This window comes from Phodopus roborovskii, unplaced genomic scaffold (genome assembly GCF_943737965.1).
Source record: "Phodopus roborovskii unplaced genomic scaffold, PHOROB, whole genome shotgun sequence".
Lineage (NCBI taxonomy): Eukaryota > Metazoa > Chordata > Mammalia > Rodentia > Cricetidae > Phodopus > Phodopus roborovskii.
In genome coordinates, this window is record NW_026126543.1 from 277584 (window position 1) to 303046 (window position 25463).

The window sequence follows — 25463 nt, forward strand, 5'->3', positions numbered from 1 at the left end:
TAGTACGATTCATACAAAGCAGGGTTTGAAAGTTCCGGACTTATCATGACCTCTCGAAGCTTTGTCTTGATTAGTGTGAATTCGGACTCTGCTTATCCATTGACTATAAGTAACTTTTTTTTGTTTTGTTTTGTTTTCAAGTCTTTAGATGACAGATCATGCTGGAGTAGATGTGCTCAATTGCTTGCATAAAAGACAGCTGTGCTATGGAGGATTTTTTTTTTTTAAATCTCAAAAGTTAAAGTGATTCAAGAGTGGTTTTGCTAAATAAACTGAAGCACACTGGTCGTTACATTAAAGAGAAGAAAACAATTCTGAGAGTCGACAAGCATCAACGACCCATTGTCACTGTGGGAGGCCAGGGGTCAACTCACCCAGTCAGACATATGTACACCAGTGTGAATCTTCAAAATCCTATCCCGAGTCTTGGCCTTGCCTCCTCCCTCCCACCCACCCCCCCAAAACAAAGGAGAAAATACCAAAAGCATTTGCTTGCCCTCCAACAGTCAAGAGACGGTTCCAGGTTGCCTCTGCAAGCCGACCAAATGTTGACTTTGATCTTAGGCTACCATGTGCTTTTTGGAAACAGGACAGGGAGAGAGTATCAGACTATTGACCAAAGAGCGGTGACCTCCTGTGGCCGCGCGCCTCTGCTCGGGCGGGTTTCCACATGTCCCATGTCCGTCTGTTTCCTGGGAGCTTTGTCCTTCCGGGGACCATCTCTGCCTGGCTGCCGTGGGGAGCACCTCACAAGGGGCTGGCAAGAGCCTTTTTTGATCGCTTGATCATGCTGGGGTGGAACTCGGTGTGACGCCGGGCGTGCTTGGTGAGGTGGTCACTCCTCATGAATCTCTTCTCACACAGCGGACAGCGGAACTGCTTCTCACCAGTGTGGGTCCGGTAGTGGCGGGTGAGCTCATCCGAGCGAGAGAACTTTTTAAGGCAGTCTGGCCACGTGCAGGGAAAGGGCCGTTCACCTACGAGAAGAGAATCAACAAAGAACACTGTTGAGACGCCATGTCAAAAACACTCTGAAGGCCATCTACGGATGACAAACCCTATGACACAATCCCCTTGTCATGAGTTTTAAGGGCTCTGCTGAGTTTCTCTCAAGCTCTCAGGTCAAGCCCTAACCCCTCACACACATCCCAGAATGTGGCTGTATGGCTGTCCCCCTGATCCATGGGGTCCATATCCGGAGTCAACCAATAATGGATAGAAAAATATTTGGAAAGGAAAAACTGTCTCGTGTACTGACGTTTTACCGTCATTTTCTTCATGATGGAATGCACGTTTACCCTGTATTAGAGATACTGTAAGCAAGCAATATCTAAGCAAATAAAAACTTGCATTTAAAAAATTTTAAAGATTATGTATGTGTATGTACACGGGTATCTGTGTTATGACTCATATGGATGTCATGGGGCAAGCTGTGGAGTCAGGTTCTTCCATTTTTACTGGGGCTCTGGGATTGGATTCAGGTCACCAGACTTGCACAGAAGTGCTATCTGCTCAGCCACCCCACCATCCTGAATGCTCACATTTTTGTTCAGAGCTTTGCACCTGAGAGGATCCTGGCATGGAAGAGGGTGGGGGGCTTGGTCCCTACACCGAGTCCTTAAAGAGGTAATGGGGATTAAATGAGGTCACTGGGGGTGGACCTTCATCCCATGACTGGTGTCCTTGAAAGGGGACAGGGCAGGGCCATGAGAGCACAGTGAGAAAGCAGTCACCCTGAGAGAGACCTCCGTGACAGAGATAACTGTTGACCCAGCCATAGGATGTCTGTGGTTCCTTCTTCTGGCAGCCCTCGCAAGCCAGGCCACAGGGAGTCGCTGAGAACCCTCTAAGCAAATCAGCTTGGTCCCCATACCCAGTGATCACTCACAAGTCTTTTTATACCCACTTCTAATTTTACCCTATACAATTGTTGGTTTCATGAGATCTTCCAATCAGGCCAACGGCCGAGCCCTTTGCTACATTTCCTGGCATTGTAGAGATGAAAGAAGGAAACTGAGAGGCCACCTTCCCTCCCACAACAGGCACTTCCCTTAGACCTCCCCAGGACTGTAGCCACCTAGCATCTTCCAGCAAGTCTGATGACAGGAAGCCACTACCTGGGGTGGCAGCCTGGCACTGCTTGAAGAGAAGCTGCACAGACTCTTCTGTGTGAACTGCACCCTTCTGCAAATCTGTCTTCTATGTCAGTGTCTCAGCACCCGGCTGTCACTGTTTGATTAGCCATCTCTTCCTCAGATTAAACAACCCAGCCCCTCCATGCTCCTGCCATTAAGAGCAGGCAGACAACTTCCCATTCACTGTTTCACTGGCTTCTCACAGGGTCCCCCACATGGTGGCCATCATACAGATGAGAAAATGTAGATTTGGAGGGTTAAAGTTACTTGCTCGGAAGCCAGGAGCTCACTGTCTGCCTGATGCCCTGGGTTTCCAGCTACTCACTCAGCTGTCCTGCCTCTCATGGGTCATGGGGATTTGGCACTTTTCCCACATCCCTCCCGGTTTCTAACTTGCTTTCTTAATGTTGGAGTCACACTAAATCTTGCCACACTTAGAATACAGCAAAATGCAATCTGGAAGACACGCTCATGGTAGCGTTAAGAGAAACCCACCCCTTACACACCCAAGATACTAGCAAGGGGGGTGGGGTGGGACGGTGTCATTACCCCAGGACACATACCAGCACAAAAGCAGACTATGCTGGTTAAGACCTCAGTTGCTCTTCCAAGTACCTGTCATCACCCTGCTCTGGGACCACCTGCCTGCCCTTCACACTGTTCCAAGCACAGCCCAAACCAGCTGCTTTGTACACGCAGGGCACCCAGGCCCCTGTTTCCACACAGCTCTCCAGACAAGCCTTCGGTAAGTGTGAGGAGCGATCATTTTCTCACTCCTGACCCAGGCTTGCTGGAAGTTGGAAAGACACTGCAGAGGCTGGGAGCTGTCCAGCACGATGCATCTGAGTCATCAGGGAGTCACTCTGTCCCTTCTTCACCTGCACCCATGAGATGCAGAAATATGAAGCCAAGCCAGTCAACTATACCTGCTACCTGCGGTGTTATATACGTGCCAAGCGGAGGAGCCCAGGTCTAACGCTGCACAGCCTGGTCATTCTGATGGGAACGCAACTGGGCAAAGCATAACTACATACAAGCTCAGGCTAAACCCTGACAGCAAGAATGCTGGAGCCAACCACAGATGAGAGCAGAGAACCAGGAGTGATATCGGCGCACAGAGAGTTCCCGAGGGGGTCAAGAAAAAAAGGCAACCGGAAAGCTTGCCCTCAACAATCGAAAGCAAATCCAAAACAAAAAGGCAGGGGCTGCAAACTCTTGCCGAACAAAGAGCATTGCACCGACTTCAGCAGATCTTGGAACACAAGTCGAAATCCAGACTGTAACAACTCTAGGATTGGGCTTCTTGTGACTTTTGTATTACCTGTTTTGTCCAGCATTTATGGAATGCCCAGTACCAGTGGAGGGGGGGCTCCAAGACCCCCACCCCAACACAGAGACCATAATCTTAAGACTTTCAAGGTCCTTGTAAGACTGTATCTTTTTATATTTCCATATATCATAAGCACATCTTATATACTTTCAAAGATCCCTAGGCTGCTTATTTAAACAGCTGTTATATTTCATTGTTTAGGGAAAATATCAATACATGTTTAGTAGAAACACTTTTTTTTTTTTTTTTTTGGAAACAGGGTTTCTCTGTGTGAACAGGCCTAGCTGTCCTGGAACTCACTCGGTAGACCAGGGTTTCCTGAATATTTTTTTATCTGTATTTGATTGATTCAACTGATGTGGAACCCACAGATTTGGGACCAGGGAGGGGTGTGTATGTGTGTGTGTGTGTGTGTGTGTGTGTGTGTGTATTTGTTTCCAACCCACTAATATTGACTAAAACCTTGTCAGAAACAGACTTCAGAACTAGTCTAGAATTAGGTTGCACCAAAGTCCTTCTAACTGCAAAAAAAGTATCTATAGGGATTTTTTTTTTTAAATAAACAATGGTATGCTAAAAACGTAGTAACAGTCAGGCAGTGGTGGCACACACCTTTAATTCCAGCACTTGGGAGGCAGAGGCAGGCAGATCTCTGAATTTGAAGCCAGCCCAGTCTACAAGCTAGTTCCAGGACAGCCAGTGCTACACAGAGAAACCTTGTGACAAAAAACATAAACAAACAAACAGAGGAATAAGTAAAATAACAAAAAAAAATTAAAAAAGCAAGCTGGGCTTAAGATCCCAGCATCCCGGCTATCGAAAAAGGAGAATTATGAGTTCATAATAGCCTGGGCTGTGACTCCTATTATAAAATTCATATTATATAATGGGAAAGATATGACATAGAACTCATAGAATAAGCTTCACACAAAAGAGAGACAAAAGCTCTTGCATTTACTCTTGTGACCTCTTATCTACTGCTCTACGATGCTCAGGAAAAGCGGTCTAAAAATAAAAAAAGTCTAAAATAAAGCTTTTGTCTTCCCGGAGTTTGTTAGTGAAGTGGCTTTCTTGGCAGCAGATCACATGGTTTAACTTTCTCACTGGCACCTATAGTTATGAGTCAACTGAGTCAGAAAAAGGAGGGGTTAATCCCATGATCTGTGTCTGCATCCAGGGGAAAATGTTCCCAAGGGCCACTCTATTGCCAGAGCTACCAAGGAGAAAGGGTTGTCCCCCATTTGGAAGGTAGCCGCATGCTAGGCATGGTGGTACACACCTTTAATCCCAGCACTCAAGAGGCAGGCAGACCTCTGTGTGTTCCAAGTTAGCCAAGTCTACAGAGTTCCAGGACAGCCAAGACTATTACACAAAGAAACCCGTCTCCCAAAACCAAACAGAACAAAGAAGATGGCTACAGAGAGGTGTCACAGTGGAAAGTGTCACAAATCAGTTGTAAGGACCACAGGCACACTGTTCATGTTTACACTTATGTAAGGAGAATGTAAAGGGCACATAGGGTTTATTCTCACCTTTTGTGACTCTTCCCATGGCACCTAATGCAGCTGCTGTCACTGGGGAGCCTCCTAGTCCCTGAGTGTTTCAGAGAGAAGAGACTAGGCCAGACTCCAGAACCTGGCCAGAGCCAAGAACAGCCTTTGCTGGACTCAGTTCACTTGTATACCAAAGCCAGCAAGCAGTTCACAAGCAGTTAAAGCGAGCTACAGCTGTAACAGCAGGCTTGAGTTTTCTTATGGAGTTCTTTTTGAAAAACCATCAGTACTTTGGAAAAGCACCCAACAGGGTGCTTGCCAGAAGCCAAGACCAAATGCTTAAGAGAAGGGTGCCCCGTGTCAGAGAAAGTGGGTCCACAGTCACCTGAAGAGTGATAGCCTCTTGACAGCCACACAAACGCAACACGATTAAAACCAGCCAGCGGTGTAAACGCAGGCCTGACTCTGCACGGACACCTACTTACTGTTTTCTCCTCTTCACCCCAGTGAAATGTACAGAGAACCTATTATGGGATACATGGTGATATGTGAGTGGCAGAGACAAGTTGTCACTGACTAGTGATCCGAGGTTTGCACCTGAGAAAGCCAGGCATGGTGGGCAGACTTGTAAACCTGACTCTCAGGAGGCTGAGACAGCAGGCTTGCCTGTCTCAGATAAGCCTGTGCTGCATAGCAAAAGCCCATCTCAAGGAAAACGAGGAGAGAATGGAAACTCGTTATTCAGAGAGGAGCACAAGGCTGAAAGGAACAGAGACCTTGCTGAGAAGGGAAAACAAGCCTAGGAACTGTGGCCTACCATGTCATAGTTCCGCTCTTAAGGGGGAAACCAAGTCAGGCTCCCTCTTTCAGCTTTGTGCTAAGGTCAAAGGGCAATCACTGGCCAGCCTTCTCCATGGCACTTACAACAAGGCAAGCATCAGTCAGAGGGTCCTTAAGCCCACCTGCAGTGTTAACGAGAGTTACCATTCTCCTGGAGGAAATGCAGGCTTGTACAGGAATTTGTTTCTGGCCTTCTCAGGAAAACACACCCAGAGGCAATAAGGCAATAAACTCTGCCTTCCTGGAGCAGAGCTGCTGCTAAGAGCCCAAGTTGCTGAATTCTCTTTATTTACATCGCACTCCCCACCCCTCTCAGCACAGGCTAGGCATCCCTGTCAGACAGACTCCTCAGAGTATAAAATAAATTTGACCATAAAAGCTACTGAACTTGGCACAGACTTGCTCTGTGGAGACAACCAGGCCTCCAGAATGCTCCCTGGCCCACCATGGCAGGAGACAGGCTAAGGAGGGCCTTCCAGTTATGCTCACAAAGGACCCACATTGCTTCTCAGGAGGAATTTCCTGGCTACTAGCAATTAGTCAGTCTTAATGGACTGGATCTCAAATGTGTCTCAGAGATTCCGGTGTTGAAGGCTTGGGTCCCAGCTGATGGTATAAGAGGCGATGGGTCGGCTAGGAAATGGAGTCTCACGGGAAAGTTAGGTCATCCAGGGCATATCCTTGAAGGGCATATGGACCCTGGCCCCTCTTCTCTCCTAGTTTTTCAGCTACCATGAATGAGATGAACATCTACTACCCCTCACACTTCCACCATGATGCACTGACTGCCCTACAGGCTCAAAAACAAAACAAAACAAACAAACAAAAAAAAAAAAACCTCAGGCAACCAACCATGGACGGATCCCTCTGAAACCATAGCCAAGATAAACCTCTCCCCTCAAAACCGACATGCCTCAGGTGTTTTGTCACAATGACAGGAAGCCAGTTGATACAGCCGATGGCAAATAAAGCTCATTCTTATGGAGAAAGTCTTGAGATGAATGGAACTGAGGCCCCACATATCAGAAGTGGGAAGGGTGCTTGGCGGGTACACAGCCTGTCTGCTGGCCCTCCTCAGCACCTTGCAGGCTCCCCTGTGATGACCCAACCAGAACCAAGAGAAGCACAAGCCTGTCCTGGACCCCAGACCAAATACCACATGCTCACCTACGCTAACCTACGCACCGTTTGGGCATGGCCACAGGTGAGGCTGGGTGGATCTCTCACGACATCCCCATCTTCTCAGCCAAGGCTGCCATTGAGGGTCTGAACCTGGAACACAGAGACCTCTCTCTGCCTTCAATCCCTCTATCTCCTGGTTTTTCTCACCTTTCCTTCTTTAGCCAGAGAGGGCTCAAGGGGGGGGGGGGAGTCCTAACCTTGTCACATCAAGGTTACAAATCCAAAATCAAAAGCTCTCCACCTGGTAACCAACCTGGTAACAAATTCAAGGGAAGGAAGCTTCCTTTCCAGAACAAAACTCTACCAGTGTCAATCAAGAATCCTAGCTTCCTCCAAGTACATTAAACCAAACCTGCTTCTTCAAGAAAAACAGGTTTGTTTTTTGACAGCAAAAAATACACTAAAAGTCTATGGGCAAAAAAAGAAAAAAAGAATAATTTGGTATTGGAAAATACATTACTGCTATGCACTTACAGGTGCACACCTTGATAGATGCAAAACACTTGATAAAACTTAATGTTCCTCTCTAATGAAAGCTTTCGGGAAAACAGAAAGAAAATTATTCAACAAGTTTAAAGAACACAAACCTGAAACCTTCCTTCAGCACATATCAGCAGTATAATAAAAGTCCAAAGCCGTCAGGGAACACCTGCCCTGTCGTTACAATGGATCTCTGTTCAGCAAATGGGAGTGGATGCAGTTAGGGGAGGAAACAAGAGTGAAGGAAGTCTATGATTCGCAGCTGATACACCTTTTTTAGCTGGGGGGGGGTCCCATCTAAATTACAACAGCAGGAGCCACAGCTTTGTGATGAGCCGCTCAGGAGCACTCAGGATGGACCTGAAAATGAAGGCTCAGGACCTTCACAACTGTACCACAAGGATCAAAGAAATAATGAAATAGTTCTCGTGTCCTCAGAGGGTGAAGATCGGCGGTGGGAACATCATAGTTCTGCACAAGCTCACCTACGACATTCACACATACCGTGCAAATTTCTTTTTCTTAAACTTGACAAATTTCTGAAGTTCACTTATAAGAATAAATATGCCTGGCTTGCCAGGATAATTCTGCAGAACAGTATGTACTTACTTGCAAGAGTACTTGTTAAAATATATTATTAAAGCTACAATAATTAAGATCGAGAGACACCAACCAGCTCAGCGATAGAAAAGAAAATTGAAAACAAACCCAAGAATCCATTGGGATTGAATATGTGATTTAGCACATGGTTAAATATGGACTCTATAGGGATTCTGTATATGGAATATTTCAAGTCAATGACTATATATATATTGTTTTTATAAACAGGAACAGACAAAAAATTAAATCTGCACTCCTATATTTTTTTTACTTAAAGGAATTGTAATAGGCTATAAAGGTAAAAACTAAACAAAATACAGATCAATGTTTTTGAATCACTGTGGACTAAAGAGTTTCTAAACATAAAGCCAAAAGCAAAATTTATCAGGATATTTTTTTCTTAGTTTTTGTTTTTGAGACAGGGTCTTTCTCTGTGTGGTTTAGACTGACCTCATATTCACCATCCCCCTGCCTCAGATTCTACATGGCAATATATATGTATAAAACTTTATACACATTATAAAACTTTATGAAACAAGAACTTGAGCAATGGATTCATGAGATTATAGCACATAATAAAGATTAAAATCTATAATACAATTAAGAACACTTGCAAATCAAATAGCAGGAGGCCGGCAAGATGGCTCAGCCAGTAAAAATGCTTGCACCAGAGTTTGATCTCCAGAACCCAGTAAAAGATAGATGCGGCAGCACACATCTGTGCAGCATTCCCAGAAAGATGGGTAGTAAAGGCGAAAAAACCACTTAGAGGGTGGAGGGCCAGCTTGCCTGTAAGCAGCATGTAAAAACGAGGTACTCCACCCACAGCATCTGAAAGAAGGAAACCAAATCCTAACACACATACACACACCCCTTACAAAAATGTTTTAATACATTAAGACTCTACACAAAGCTGGGTGGGGGAGAGATGGTGTTTCCCAAGGAAGAGCACATCACTTGGTTTCCCAGGGCCAAAGGGGTCAGCCCTGAAAACATATATACAAATTAAAGAGGTTTTATTTACACACACACACACACACACACACACACACACACACACGTATGTATGTAATATCAATTAGTGAAAAAAGAGGGTTGGAGAGATGGCTCAGCCATTAAAGGCTAGGCTCACAACCAAAAATATAAAAAGAGGCCATGAATTTGAAAGAAAGCAGGGAGGGATATTTGGGAGGGCTTGAAGGGAAAAAAGGGAAGAGAGAAATGTAATGTAATTACATTATAATATAGATATAATATAGATCAGTGACACAACACTTGTCTAGTATGTGCAAGACCCTGGGTTTGATAGGTAGCATAGCCCAGGGCACACACACACACACACACACACACACACACTTGGGCTCTAGGGAGATAGTATAGTGCTTGCTATGAAGACCTGAGTTCCATCTCTGGCACATACTTTAAAAAAGAAAAAGAAAAGCTGGGTGTAGTAATATGGACATGTAATCCCAGCATTAGGAAGAAAGACACAGGAAGGTCTAAAGTTTGACAGTCTAGCTGAATTGGTGAACTCCAGGTTCAGTAAGACACAAGCAGATCTTTGAGTTCAAGGCTAGCCTGGTCTACATAGTGAGTTCCAGGACAGCCAAAGATATGCAGAGAGACCACCCCACCACCAACTCAAAATTAGTGAATTAAATGAGGGAGGGAAAGAAAACTGGTCGAGATGTATTGTATGAAAGAATAGATTTTTAAAAAGTGGAGATTGACTAAGAAGGACAAGAGGTCAACTTAGTATGCACTTACACAGACATGAACACACACATACATACTCATACAAAATAATAGTCTAATGTAATAAAAGTGGACAGGATGCAAATAGGAAATTTACAAGAGGTACTAATGATCAAGCAATACTACATACCTATAGGCGTGGTGGAGCACAGCTGTAACTCTACACTCTGAAGGCTCATGTAGGGGGATTAGACTACACAGTGAGACCTTGTCTCAAAAATAAAGAAATTCAACATTACAAAGTCATCAAGACATGTTGACCACGGCACAAATGAGCCAGGGATGGTAGCTCACATCTAAAATCCCAGTACTTGGGATACTGAGGTAGGAGGATTGTCATGAGTTTGAGGCCAGTTTGAGCTACTTAGAGAGACTATCTCCTAATCAAAAAAGAAAAAAAAGAGAGGGAAGGAAAGAAAAAAGGAGGTGGGGGTGTGGCTCTCACTTGGTAGAGTGGCTGCTTCCTATCGTGCATGAAGCCTAGGGTTTGATTTCCAGGACCACATAAACCAGGCAGTGGTGCGTGCTTGTAATTGTAGCACTGGGAGACAGGCAGGAAGGTCAGAAATTCAAGTTCATCTTTATAGTGAGATCTAGTGAGCCTGAAGTCAGCAGAGGCAGCAAAGGAAAAGTCATGTCCATTCTCCTGTGCTCCCATGTGCAGATTAGACAGACAGACGTCTAATATTTAAAAGAGCATGGTGACATATTACCTACAACCCTAGCATTCACTAGGCTACAACAGGGAGCTTACAAATCCAAATCCTGCCTGGTTTACACAGTAAGTTCTAGGCCAAACTGAGTTATGTGAAGACATTGTTTCAAAAACGGATAAATGTTTTCTATGTGGACATACACATTTATTGAAAATGATGATGCATTTGAGCTAAAGCTGTTCTACAGATTATCAAGCAATATTCCAAGATTGGTTGTGGTGGCACATGCCTTTAACTCAGCCTTTGGGTAGCTGAGACTAGAGTATAGAGTTTGAGGCCACTTTAGGTAGCATAGTGAGGCTCTGTCTCAAAAACAAAAACAAACAAACAAACGAGAGAGTCAGAGTCTAAGGCCAGCCTATACTGTGAACTCCAGCCAGCCAGGTGTTGGGATACCCAAAACAAACAAACCAATGTGTTCTGTGGGAGCCTAGATGCATACTTCCTATGGACAAGTTAGTGGGTACTCCAGGTTCTAAGACATGAAAGAAGTCAGTGTTTCCTACTGGGATACCTCACTAGAAAGTGAGAACCTTTTGGGATATAAGGCTGCTGTCCCATACTTCCCATGTCTCCTTCCCCTCCCCTTTCCATATATGACCTAGAAATGGTGTTGGGATACCCAAAACAAACAAACCAATGTGTTCTGTGGGAGCCTAGATGCATACTTCCTATGGACAAGTTAGTGGGTACTCCAGGTTCTAAGACATGAAAGAAGTCAGTGTTTCCTACTGGGATACCTCACTAGAAAGTGAGACCCTTTTGGGATATAAGACTGCTGTCCCATACTTCCCATGTCTCCTTCCCCTCCCCTTTCCATATATGACCTAGAAATGGCCCTAAGTAAGCACAAACAAAAGGCGCCCTCCTCCTGAGTGGTGTGTTATGCCCCACATCAGGAAAGGCTGTCCAATTACTGCCATCCTTGCTAGGAAGAGGGCCAGTCCAAGAACACAGCCTCACTCATGGTGGTTGATGGCCGGGTTCCACACAGACCTGCCCCACTCGCCTAGCTGTCCACTGCCACCTTCCCTCCACCCATGGAGCATCTGCAGGGGCAGAGCAATCACAGCTACCTCCAGTCTCCAGTGAACTCACGTGTAAACCCAACCTAACACAGTTTGGGGACCTCTCAGACAGAATCCCATCCTGTACATAAATCATTTTCATGAACACTGAAATCAAAAATCAAGACACCGACTGTCTCCTCCTCACCGGAAGTATTGTCACACCCGGAGATGTTCTGAATGAGCAAGGATGCCTGGCAGTCTCTGAAGGAACAATCCTGTCCCCCATGGTTACCGATCTCAGTACCACCTGCTACACCTCACTCCTGCAGCCTTTGTGGTTTTATGCCTTTTATGTTTTTTTTTTTCCTTTGATGTGCGATATTAGTGCTCTGTCGGTACCACCCATATCTGTGGGAAGGTATCTGTGGGAAGGAAAACAGCTTGTGCTCCAGTGTAGGCTCTTTAAAGGAAGTGGGTGTGTCCCAAGGCATACTGCATCACAGCTACTTGGTATCTGTGAAGCAAACCTGCTTGCTATTGCTTGCATGGCCCCCACACTCAATAGACCTGGGAGAAACCCACAAGTAGACAGGATTCTATGAGGCTCCAGGTACTTAGTACAGCAGGAACTGAGTCTTGTGACCTCATCGCAGAAACCCTAAAACCAGTGCAGAGGCAAAATAGGAACCCCAAACAGATTTTAAAAACAAGGTCTGCATCTTGGTATATTCACTAGAAGGCATTATTTAAGTCAGTCACAGAATTTAGAACTGGAAGCTCCTAGCCATGCTCCCAAGGCCCCACGAACACACACAGCTGGTTCCTCAGAAACCAGATCCCAGCTTCCATGAGCTGGTTGTCGGATCAGCCTGACTCCTACCTCTGCCCAGTCTACTGCAGCTGTGAAAAGTGAATGGCTGAGTGGGTCTTCAATATCAAACAAGAAGCAAATGCTCAATAACTCTCTTCCTCCCTCCATTTCTGTGATCAATGATTTCTAACTGGTCAGGTTTCACAAACAGCCAGCTCAAGGGGCGGGTAATTTGCCCAAGGACACTGCTCCAAAGTGCATGACCAGTTTAAAACCCAGTTCAAATGCTTGCTTCAGTTTCATGACTACAAAGAGACTTGAGAAAAGAGCTGAGGCTTCAACTGAATAGAGAGAAACTTTCATGCCAGATTTTGCTTCCTGGCTTCCTGGCCCTTCTTTCCATATGCGTTATTAGGGGGCAGGGGTAGCATTGTTAAGGCAATTAAGTGGCTATCCTGCCAGCTTTAAGTTTCAAAGTAGCATTTTTAAAATGTAGAACACCAAGTCTGGAGCTGTGGGCACACCTGAAATTGTAACATGAGGGGCTGACTCAGGAAGGAGGATCAGGAGTTCAAGGTCATCGTTGGCAGCCTAATGAATTAAGACTAGTTTAGGGTACATGATGAAGCCCTGGCTTTTTGTTGTTGTTTTTGTTTTTATTGGGGGAGGTTGTTTTTGTTTTGAAACAGGGTTTCTCTGTTCTCTGCACTCATTCTGTAGACCAGGCTAGCCTTGAACTCAGGGAGATTCTGCCTCCCAAGTGTTGGGATTAAAGGCATGTGCCACCACTGCCTAGCTGAAGCCCTGTCTTAATGAACAAAAAGCTATACACCTTAAGCCTACTCTCCCTGGATTTGCTAGCACTTCCCTACTATGGCTCTTCCTAGAATCTAAGAATCTAAGCCTGAAGAGTCGTTCATCTTCGTTGTAGTGCAGAAGCAACAGGACTCAGTAAAGACTGTACTTGAAATTTGATCTTTTCCTGGGCACAATACCCTCTGCTGATGCTGGGCAACAGTAAGTTACAACCCCAGCCAGCCACAATCCGGAAAGAAGCCCTATGGTCCATAGTGGACTGTGCTAAGTTATGTTTGAGGCTTACATGGATCTTTTCTACAATAGGCTTGTGATCAGCACAGGGACAAACAGCCAGCATCTGTGCAGATGCTAGAGGACTCTAGGGAGCGCCAGAGCTCTTTACTCCCTTTTCTTTCTTTCTTCTTCTTCTTTTTTTTTTTTCTTTTTTTTTTTTTCTTTTTTCTCTACTCTTTGTTTTTTGAACTCACAGAGATCTTCCTATCTCTTCGCTCCCTTGTAAAGACAGACCAGGAAGCCAGGTGTTGGTGGAACAAGCCTTTACTCCTAGCACTCAGGAGGCAGAGGCAGGCGGATCTCTGTGAGTTTGGGGCCAGCCTGGTCTACAGCTTGAGCTCCAGAACAGGCTTCAAAGCTACACAGAGAAACCCTGTCTCAAAAAGACAGACCAGGAAGTAACCCAAGAAAAGCTGCCCTTGCTCAGCCTCTCCAGAACACAAGTGAAGCTTGTGTAAGCTCAGGTTAGGCAGGCCCCCCAATGACTAGTGGCCGAGTGGGTCATTCCTCTACACAGACCTGGGTTTCCTCCCTTCCAAATGGGTAGAGAAAGGACTAGATGCCACTGGAGGAAGTCAGTGTCATGGAGCCCAGGGTTTCACTCCTGTAGTTGCTGTGCAGAAACCCTCGTCAGCGCAGGCTACCAGTGAGGATGGGACACACAGTGGGTTTGTGACAGTCAGGGGAGACCGCCACCAAGCTTACAGGAAGGCTTATCACATGGATAACCCTTCACGATCCCACAGCAACAGGTGAGTCGGCTATTTCAGATGAGGTATCACTCCAGGGGAGTAAGGCAAAGGACCCCAAGATAGAGCGGCTGTTTGGAACTTTACCCTAGAAAGACAATACAGTGTCACAATTCTGTAATTCCAGAACTTGGGAGGCTGAGGCAGAAGGATCACCTTGACTTTGAGGCCAGGGTGGCCCTAAATAGAGAAGTGACCAAGAACTCCTATTTTCCAACAGAAGAAATGGGAAGTCTGGGGGCCTGAACAGTGCTGGAACCAGGGAACAGCTGTGGTGACACAGTTGTACTCCACACAGGTCCCCATGAAACAGCTTGAGCCACCAATTCCTCCAAAAAAAAAAAAAAAAAAAAAAAAAAAAAAAGTCACAGATTACCCTGGCTTAGTGTTTATTACCAGAGACTATGAAGTATTATAGGTCTGAGCTCTCCAAACATGAAGCAGCCGCAGTACCATGTCCCCACAGGAGCTGGCCAAGTGACGCAGGCTGGCCTTGGATACTCTAAGAATTCAGTCCTCCTGCCTAACCTTTCCCAAGTGCTCAAACTAGAGGCATACCCTTCACGCCCAGCCTCATTCTGCTATTGTCTTTGAAACAGTAGTGAGTGATATAAAACTACAATGGAATATGGCAGATCGGACATTAAATTCGTGTGTGTGTGTGTGTGTGTGTGTGTGCGCGCGCCCCCGCGCGCGCGCATTTAAGCTCTATGTTCTGTTTCTTGTATTTATCGTGCTGTTTCTGTTGAGTAGTGTGAACACTGAAAGGATTCTGGAATCTCAATGGAAACCACTACATAAATGGCTCATCTTTACACAGACCTTATCTATTAGCACTGTGGATAATAAATGTTCATGTGAATGACTCGCTCCTCCAGGCACTGAAATAGACAATCTGGAGCGAAGATCGTGTAAATACCCTTGAAGATCACACTGCTGCTGATAAAGCTGTCTCATGTGAAGCTTTTGGTCTTAGATCTATCTCCTCAGGAGGGCCTGTGGGTAGTGTGTGAGCACTCGCAACACATGTTGAAATCACCTGTTCTCTGCAAAGTCCTTCCTGTCCATTCACTCACGGCCCCCACATTTTCCACTAAGCTCCAGAGAGCAGAGAAAATAAATGCTGCTCTTTGGCACATCCTGCTTGCAAGCTAGGTGGACATAGGTGTTCAATTTGCCTTGTCTGGCCTGTAACCCTCTCCTTGTAAGGAAAAGAGAGTGCCTTGTTCCCTCCTGCAACTGATCCTTCCTCTGACTCCTTGTAGTTCAGGAGCTGAGCTCACACCTTCACACTTGACAGGCTTGGATGCGATGGAACCCAGACCTGCCACACTGACGGTTTTCACGAGGGACACACAATTTAAGCTCAGCTGTGGTTAAATGCCTGGGTCATTTGCTGGAATCATTACGAACGGGAAGTAGTCTTTTCCGTGTGTGTGGCTTTGCTGAATTGGCAGGAAGTGAGTCTGGTCTTGCTTGGCAGCCATTTTAGCACCATTCAGAGAGAACCAGCTCATGAATGAAGCCAGAGCCAGCAACAGGGTGGCAAAGCCATAGAGAGAGGGGACAGAGGGAAAAACACTGAATGTCTGCATCCAGCAACATCTGAACCTGGAGCTCTATTTTCAACTAAAAAAAAACAAAAACAAAACAAAACAACAACAACAAAAATGAGTTTTGCTAAGTAGCCATGACTGCAGCCTAATGCCCAAGCCAAGCAAGTGTTAGGATTATAGGCGTGAGACACCACACTTGGAGCACTGTTTTCTATTAAGCAAGCCTATATGCCCTTTCTTGCTTGCAACCTGTGTATGGATCCAAAACTCAGACCCTGCGGTTGTTGTGGCACTGGCCTATAATCACAGCTGAGGCAGGAAGACATCCTGGATCACAGTTTTAGTCTGGCCTGAGCTATAATGGCCAGACCCAGTCTAGAAAAAAAAAAAAAAAAAAAAAAAAAAAGAAAGCCAACAAAATAAAAGCAAATTGACAAAATAGGTTCTTTTTCCAGTTAGAAGTAAACAATTTCAGATGACACAGCTGGGAGTCAATATCTCTGTTGACTTTCCTGACCAAGGCTCATGAAAACCATCTTCACATCAGAGCTGGGACACAAAGACGACAACTCAAGATGGCTCTAGGGCCACCAAACACAAAAGAGCCACAGGAAACACAGAATCTCTTCTCACTGGGAGAAAGCCAGGAGGTTAAGGTCAGCAGCCCTCACATTACAACTCTTCCAACCTAGAAACATAGTTGGAATTGGTTAACTAACTAGTCTGATCCCCCCCCCATTAAATGGAGAAAGCAGTACATTTTCTGTCTCGTGGGATTGCTGTTTAATCCAAGACCTGACATACTACATACTCAACATGGCACTCACAAAGTCACCATGGCCATTAGCTTTTACAACACCTTTCACTTTGTCACTCCGTATCATCTAATGATAACTGAGTCCACCTAGAATTTTAAACAAAAAGTTCTAAGACCCTCAACAGTCAGGGTTAGGTCCATGAAGAGTATACTAAAGGCCCATGCTCCCAATTATGATACCCCTGCCTCCACGCTGAAGGTAAAGGCTCTTCTGGAAGCCCCTTACCTTCCAGCTCCTCAGAGAAGATTGCTCTGATGAGCCAGGGCCTCCTCTTCACTGACTAAAATCTTAGTGGAGCCGGTCCCCTAGAAAGGGCAGATAGTGAATGTTCAGTAAGACCCTAGGGGGGGCAAATGTTTTGGACCCCATTCTCTTCAATATTAGTCTTACACTTGCAGAAGGCTACTTGATGCCAAGACAAGACAAATACACTTGACCTTAATGCACCAAACTGGTATTGAAATTCTAGGAGCCTTCCAGGGAGAGCAAGGACTGACCCAGGGCTTTGCCTGGCTGCTTCAGTAGTGGAGTTGGCTGGTAATAAAAGGACAGAGGCCAGGCCATTCCGCCAAGCCCCTTTAACCCATTAATCCCTATGAGCAGCATCTCAGGCATAGATTTAAAACAACAAAAGTAACACAGTGTTAATTACAGAGTCAAACCCTCAGGAACTCACAATGGAGGGAGGACCGAGCACTCACAGAAGCTAGCTGCAAGCCACAGGCTTTACCGTCTCCTACTGAAAACTGCAGGCACTAGAAGATTCCAGGATAAGCTTGGAGTCACATGCTAGTGAAGGCAGGAGGCCTTTTGTGTCCTGGCAGTGTGCCTCCAAATCTCCTAAATTCTTCCAAAGGCTTCGGCCCAAACAAGTCCATCTCAGAGGGTGGGCACATGCTTTCATAGACAAAATGATGGATGCGATGACCTTTCAAGGTCATTTCCAAACTCCAAGGTCTATTCTTTTCAGACCAACAACTACTGATACCAAGTGCTCTGAGTTTAGGCCTAGGCCTGTGACTAACTTCCAACAAAAAGTGGGACATACTGGACGCCAGGGTTACCCACGACCACTGCTGGACGCCAGGGTTACCCACAACCACTGCTGGAAGGATCACTCTTTCCCTTTTTAACATCAGTGGGCTTGTTTTTCCTCCCCCCTTCTTTTCTGCCTCTCCTTTTTGCGTGTGTTGCATAGAAACAGAAAGTGCCTTTGTACCAATTACTAGGCATTAATTTACGCTCCTCCGTGGGTGCTGGGCTTGCTGGAGAAATACTAGGGAAGAGTGGGAGGGTGATGTGGGGGAGGTTTCTAGCTGTAAGTCCCCCCCCCCCATCCCTGAGAATAGATAAGGCAAGAGAGAAAATAAAAACCAGCCTGAGAAACACAACAGGCCCTGTGTTGTTTTTCAATACCAGCAATGCTAATGATCGTTAGACATCCAGAAACCAGGCTGAAAGCAGGTTCCAAAGCAGAGCTGGTCCTGTGGTTTTAGGGGCTGCTGAGAGAGAGCTCAGGAATCATCTGCCCACTTTCCCCCTCAATGAACTTATTAGGGAAGACCTCCACCAGCCACTTTCCCAATATGTCCTCTGATGTTTCTCCCTGGGAAGTTCACTTTGGGAGTTTTCCACAGAGACTGCAAAATGACTGGTTTTTGGGATAAGCATCAACAACTCCGGAATGGAGCCCTAAGAGAGTCCACTTGCCTCCTGTTTAGACCATTGTGCAATGGAGTGCCACCATCCAGAGGACCCTGTTTCCTCTGGTGCCTCCCTTCTCCAACTCCGGGCGCACTCACACTCTGAGAGGGAAACCAAGGAAACACCCATGTGCTTGGTAATTGTGCCCCATTTACATTTCATGCTGTGAATCGAGGATCCTTGCCAGCTTCACAAGAAGCTTGGGAGGCTACCCTGCTTTAGTCTGTGCTAGGTCGAGGAGATGGGGCAAGTAAGAGACGGAGGAGGACTCCTTCATTTAACTGGTTCTTGAAGAAGTCTCCCAGAACAAGAGTCACCACGGTGGGTCTCCATCTCAAAGGCCACCTTGTCTGGAATTCACTAGCAAACCTACAAGAACCCAACAAACTCGGGAACCCATCTTCCTAGGGGCAAACTGCATGTGGCCCTGTGCTTGCTTCTCTGCAATGTATTGCTATTTCTCCACACAGGGCACTTGAAAGTGGGTCTAGACATTCTCACTGGGTGGGTGGGAGAACGCCATCCCCTGGTAGGCAAAACTCTTTAATGGAAACAGTCTTAGATATCTGAATGATTTGTGGCCTTCTAAAAGGACACAGTCCCTAAGTAGCTCTATAATTTATGCTCTCAGTGTTAAGAAACCATAGAGTATAGGTGGGCATTTGTAAAATATGGTCTCAAGTCATCTCTTCACCACTCAGGCAGGGTTAGTTGTAAATATACCCAGGAAGGATGCAGTTTATGAAATACTATCCGCATCAGTGTGGGGAGAAAGAGGCCAGAAAAGAATAGAGGCAGAGAGCACACCTTAAGGACCAGAGCACAGGGTTTTCTTGTGCTCATACAGGAGAAAATGGTGGTGGGGGATGGGGTGGCACATGCCTTTAATCCCAGCCCTCAGGAGGCAGAGGCAGGCAGATCTCTGTCTACAGAGTGAGTTCCAGGACAGGCTCCAAAGCTACACAGAAAAAAAAAAAAAAAAAAAAAAAAAACCTGTCTCAAAAGGCCAAAACAGAGGAGAAAGTGATAAGGTCCAGGTGACAACACTTAAGCCACTAAGTCTAGGATGTGGTACCATAGATAGAGCTGATGCTGGCCTTGAAATCCTGCCTTTGGGTGCTAAGAGCTGAACTCAGGGCCTTGGGCATGCTAAGCATGCACTTTGCCACTGAGCACCTCTAGCCCCTGTAAACAGCTTCACATCACATTTCTTTGTTTGAGACAGGGTGACTCTGTAGCCCTGGCTACAGCCCTGGCCTGTAACTTGCTATGCCTCTGTCTCCTAAGAGCTAGAATTAAAGGCATGTGCTACCACATCCAGCCATATCATACTTAGAACGACATTAAACTCTCAAACAGGTGACTCCAAAGCCACACAGAACACTGACAGCCAGAGTGCAAACTTCCCCACCTGAGTTAGAATTGGCCAGCATAGGCATTCCTAAGGAGACCAAACATTCTATTCCAAAATTGGAGGAAGGCTTCTGTTATGGATGCTATGCCAGTCCCTTCTGCCAGACACTGAGCATCCAAGGGAAAAATGTAAGTCTGGTATACATGCCAGTAACCTCAATATTTGAGAGGTGGGGGGCAGAGATGGTCAGGAATCTCTCAAATTCAATCCAGTTCGGCTAATTCAAAAAGACCCTGTCTCCAAAAACCCAAAATAAAAATAAATAAATAAGGTCCACCCAATATAAAGCAGTTCCAACCAATTGTTGCTAGGCAAGGATCCGGACCCACTCCCTATTTGCCAGATCTTCTGATTTTTCCAGAGAACTAGAAATCTGGCCTTATGCCAGAATCCTGATTTTTAGATGCTGGTAACTAATGAAATTTTTATAAACTCTGTGCCGTCCACAGCGAACAAATCTATGCAAAGCAAATTCTGCAGCAGCCTACTCCAGTTTTCAAACCCCAAATTATGAAGACCTGCTAGGGTTGGAGTAAAACCACAAACCAGATCCTAGTTTGGCCACCTCAACTGTGTCCTTCCCTGGGTCACCATGGAAGGAGCTCCACTGAATTAAATAAAACACTTTTTGAGATGATTCAACTTCCAAAGCTGCTGGCGTATGGCAGCAGAGCTGTTCAGGGCTCTATAAGGAAGTGAGCAAGCAGGGGGGGGGGGGATTCTCCAGGGAATGAGTTGAGTGTACTGAACTCGGGGGGTGTGGCAGGGACTTCAGCTCTTAAGATTTTCACAGAACGCAGATGATCCAAGGCTGTCTCCATGCACCTTCAGGATTTAAGAACCGGTGGAAATAAAATCAGGAAGCTCCTTAGCTCCTTACCCCACCCAACCATGATCTAACCTGAAGCTGCTGCTTGAGAATCCAGGCGCCTAAAACTCAGCTTGGCATGTGCCTCCTCATCAGTACACTCTGGGCAGGATCTGTGGAGGCTAGAGGTTTTGTCCACACTAGCAGGACAGAGAGTCCTTCACCCCCATACCCCGTATCCCTGCTCCCCCAAACATAAATAAGAACCCTGCAATCACCACACCACTAGAACCAAAAAAATGAACAGTAGCATTTAAAATGGAAAGAGTATTTGCTTCACTTCCTGTGATCTGTGTGAAGGCTTCTCCCGAAACAGCTGAGCTGATGTGCCTTATGGAGAATTAAGGAGCAGCATGCATGCCCGCACACATAAGCAGCCATTTCTATAAATGCCCGAGAAAAGCACTCAGCCGAAATGGCCCAGAACGCTAGGTATCTACTGCTGAGCCACACAGGCACTGTGGGCCTCCCCACTTACACCACTGGGCAGCCCTCCTGAAGGAGAAAATGCCTTTGCTCAAGGTGGCAGTGGGTGTCCATGTAAGCAACTGAACCCTGGGAACATGGCTGACATGGCTGGCCCGCCCAGCAGCTGTGGTGAGTAACAAGCTGAGTTAATATACCACTCTTCACCTCCCCGAGCCCTACTAAAGGTCACACCCCTCACTGAGGGTACAGGCCTGTCTAACTGCCTTATAGATTCAAACTTTCAAAGGTGCTGTTTCATTTGGCAACCTAGATGTGGACCCCAAGGGCACCTGTTTTCATTATCACTAGGAAATTTAGATTTATATGGGTGCTGGCAGCCACCTCCAAGAGACTTCTTTTTACAAAGGAAATAAATAGGAGGTGGTTACATACTACTCCTTTAAAAGGCAAACAAAGCCGAAAACCCCAACAAGAGTACCATTTTGAAACCAAAGGTTCAGGATTTTCTTCTACAAAATATCAAACCTTCACACCAAAACGTCTCTACGTCTTCCCCTACAATGCCAACAATTTCTAAAACATGCTGTCTCAGGGCAGAAGGGACAGGCCTGCTGCGTGACCATAACAGACAGCCGTTACAAATGACCCTTCCCAAGCTAATCAGACAGCACGCCCACATGTGAATGCTTTCCAACGTTTCCCGTACATGTGTAATTAAAACAACCAGAGCCAGTTGACCAAGGTCCTTCTAAGTCCCTAAAGCCCATTCCACATAGCTGGTGTCTTTACAGCCATGTTGGTGTGTGCTGCTTGGCCTACAGCTAGCAGAAGCACCCCACATTCACCCCCCCCCTAGGCCTTGAATTCCAGCAAGGACCACACCTCTCTAGGTAGGGTTCAGGCATGCTACCTAATTAGTTACATGGGGACAGATCAGCACTGAATCACGTCCCTTAGGAAGGCTAACTTAGTCAAGAAGTTAATCCACCAACCACTCCTTCATCGGTCTCCCCTGCAGCCTGAAGCAGTTTTATTTTAAACCTCTCAGGGGACTCTTGGCCAAATTTAAAACCACCTTGGCAAGCCCTGAAAAAAGTAGCCGCCATTTAGCTAAATGAGTCCTTAGTCATCCCTAAAAGGATTCACACAGAGTGTGGCTTCCCCCCATGCCGCGACCCCTCCGCTGCAACCCCACCAGGGAAATGGAATAAAAGCTGCGCCATCTGACTGCCCGCCGCCAGCGTCTCCCCAGGTGGGGCGGCCCCGCAGCAGCAGGGTGCGGAGTCCTGGGGGCGGGGCGGGCAAGGGAGGGGCGGGCCCGCTCCCAGCCAAGCCACGCAAAGCCACTCTTTCAACCCGCCGGTTTGGGGCTCCGGGTGGCTCCTAAAGGTTGGGGCCAAGTAAGGAGAGGGTGCAAGAGTTAAACAGCATCTTCTCCAATATGTTTGCAGCCTCTAGGCCGAGTGCGGAGTCCTGGGCACCCAGTAACGCTGGCCGGCCAAAGGTTAGCTAAGCCCGGAGCGGGGGAAGAGGCGACGCCGCTAACCTGTATGCACTCTGTAATGGGCTTTTAGATGGGAGGATTTTCCATAGACTTTCCCACAGCCACTGTAGGGGCACTTGTGCCTCTTTTCGGAGGCGTGTTTCCCCTTCGCAGCCACTCCAGAGTGGAGGAGGGAGAGCGGGCTGGGCGTGTTGCCAGAATCCTGTCTCTCCTCCGGGCTGTGGGAAGGACTCGACCCAGATTCAGTGGTCACGTCGCTGTCGGATCCTATATCCTCATCGGGACTCTCCAGACTGTCGCTGCACACCGAGGGGGTCTGGATGGGTCGGTACTTGTTCAGGTCCAACAAGCTCTTGGCGATGGTGACCAGTGTGCAATAATCCTTCCAGGTGTCCCCCGGGTCACCGTGCTCCTTGGTCACCTCGCGCTCAGGTAGTCTCAGCCGCTCGGCGTCCGGAGCGCCCCCATGTTCTGGCACCGCGGTGCGGTTGGAGATAGAAACCAGACACTGGGCAGCCACGAAGTCCATGTAGGCGGCCGCGGACATGGTGCGGGCGACGGCACCCCGGGCGGTGCGGCCAAACTCGACGGTGGCTGCGGAGCTTCGGCTCGCCCTGCCCTGGCCTCGGACGACGAGCGCGGTGCGGCGAGGCCGAGGGGGCGGGGGCGCGGGAGCTTGCGACTCGCGGGAGCGCCGAGGCGACCTCAGCCCCTCATCTTTACGTAACCGGCTGCGCCTCCGCACGCAGCAGCCGCGGCCGGCTCCGCCGCTGTCGCCGCCGCCCTGCCCGGCGCCCCGCGCGATCCCCCGACGGGCGCGCCCTCCTCCTGAGCCGCCTCCTTGGAGAGATGCCACACGTGGCGGTCGCAAGTTTATTCGACTGCAAACGCGTCCGAGTCGCCGGGACAGGCAAATGCGAGCCAGGCGCACGCCCTCGGCTGCCTCTCCGCCGAGCTCACGCCCCGGGGCATCAGCCGAGTACACCGACGCGGGGGGCGGGGGCCGAGCGAGGTGCCGCGCCTACAAGACACTTCTTCGCACGTCCGCCGACGGCCACCGAGCCCCTGGTCCTGCCGCGCCGCGCCGCTCCGGCATTCTCCAGCTCAGTAACAATTTCGCAGAATCCCATCACGTCACAATCCAGGCCCCCTCCAATTGGCCAGTGGGGAGGGTGATTCAACTCTGTTTACTTTCTCCCCCTGCCAGTCAGAAGGGCCCTTCGGTGGAGAGGTGCGTCTAGAACTACAGCGCGCGGCCAATCCGACCGTTCCGTTCCGCCGCCGCGTGCTGCCCCTCCAGCCCCGGAACGCTGACATTTAAAAGGGAAACTGTTCGGAGACGAGCGGCGCATCCCCGCGGATGCCGCCCGGTCCGCGCGCTCGCCCACGCCTCCCGGCCCACGTGCCAGCTGGCGTGGCTTGGAGACGTATCTCCCCCAGGCGGTTACACCCGTCCCTAGGGACGAAACAGAACTTCAGCTTCGGGTTTCCAGCTTTCAAACAGTTAAGTGACTTCCTGCAAACGCTACAGTCCCAGCAACCAGCCTTCCAATCAAAAGTAAGTTGGTTGATGTCACTGGCATTGGCTCAGCCAATCAGAAGGGCGTTCCGAAAGCAAGCGCTCGACACTTGTAAACCTGCGGGGCTGTAGTGAAACTGGACATATCTTTACATTTTGGGTTGCTGGTGGTAACCCTGAAATATAGATGGGAGTACGGGGTGATTAATAAGTGCAGTGTGACTCTATAACTTTAAACAAACCCTCAATATGGCAGGCCACATTGCCCAAGGACAAACTCTGAGGAGACAGCATCAATTCGTTCCTGTTTGAATTGCAGCACTTTGAGGATGGTTAAAAGTTCTTCCATCCCACACATAAACTATGAGAAATTCATCGAAAACATTCACAGCTAACAAAACATCTGGTTCCAGAATCTTGCACAGAAGCACCATATCTCGGTATTTTGCTATACCCCAATGTTTCTTCTGCCCCACGTGCCATCTTAATCCGAGGAAAGCCTTCGAAAGCCCTCATTTGCATAACTTTAAAAACCCTTTTCAGGGACTATTCCCAATTCCTGCCTGGTACATTTCCTTCCCCTTGCTTTGCAAATGTTGGAAGAACAAGACTTTTCTAACCTTATCAGGTAGATAGTAGCGGGACTCAGTAGAAACCACAGGGTTCCTGATTCCCAAGTCTGCTTTAGAAGAACCAAGTCCCGGTGAAATATTAACTAACTAAATGGATTCTTAAGAACTGGAATCAGCCAGAAATCCTTACCAACTGAACCTGTGGCATTACTTGATCAACAATTAGTGTGGGTTTGTCATGAATGCTGGGGTTGTTTTCCATCTTGATAGCTGAGCAAAGAATCTAATGCCAATAGCCCTAGCAGGGGCATACGGTCAGGGGCACTACTGATTCAAAATGCATCCACTTATCCTGAGTATGAAAGGCTCTTGTCTCTATGAGATGCTAATTTCACAATATCCAATCCTGCCTCCCACTACTGATTAACCTTTAATGTTTGGGATGGTTCCACAGCGTTCTTCTGGGTCTCAGATGAATCCTTCCAGTTTGAAGCATAGGGTAAATTATTTTGATTTTTAAAGTGATGTAGGAAAGACACCACCCAAGGTTATTTCCTGGGAAAGGAACATGTAGAGAGGAGGGCTGACCTGTGGAGAATTACCACCATGATCGCATCAGTATCCAACCCCAGAGAACATGGAGACTTGCTCTGTGCCAGGCCCAGGCTCAATTTATCCTCATGGACACTTGTAGTAACTATGTGAGGTTAAGTAAAAGTTTAGCACACTATGTAACACGGAAGCCATCTTCGATTTTTTCTTTTTCTTTTCTTTCTTTTTTCTTTTTTTTTTCATTCTAAAAACCTTACTTTCAGGAAAGAATTCACAGAAGCTGGCCAAGATGGTGTACACTTGAAGTTCCAGTAGTTAGGAGGATGGAGCATTT

The 25463-nt window shown here is 47.2% G+C and overlaps 1 protein-coding gene across 1 annotated transcript; it reads right to left on the reverse strand.

The window, feature by feature from the left end:
- Positions 1–204: 204 nt before the first annotated feature.
- Positions 205–23033, reverse strand: Klf9 (KLF transcription factor 9). The gene is made up of 2 exons (XM_051200154.1): positions 22529–23033; positions 205–977 (listed from the first exon to the last, which is right to left on the reverse strand). The coding sequence occupies exons 1-2, from the start codon at positions 23031–23033 to the stop codon at positions 748–750; spliced, it is 735 nt and encodes a 244-aa protein (XP_051056111.1). The 3' UTR covers positions 205–747.
- Positions 23034–25463: the final 2430 nt, after the last annotated feature.

Bases quoted from the DNA above. Each gene is read 5' to 3' on its own strand.
- Klf9 (XM_051200154.1), bottom strand. From the start codon at position 23,033: ATGTCCGCGGCCGCCTACATGGACTTCGTGGCTGCCCAGTGTCTGGTT. The intron at 978-22,528 runs GTTAGCGGCGTC...CTCTTCTCGTAG, and splicing joins CCATTACAGAGTGCATACAG to GTGAACGGCCCTTTCCCTGC.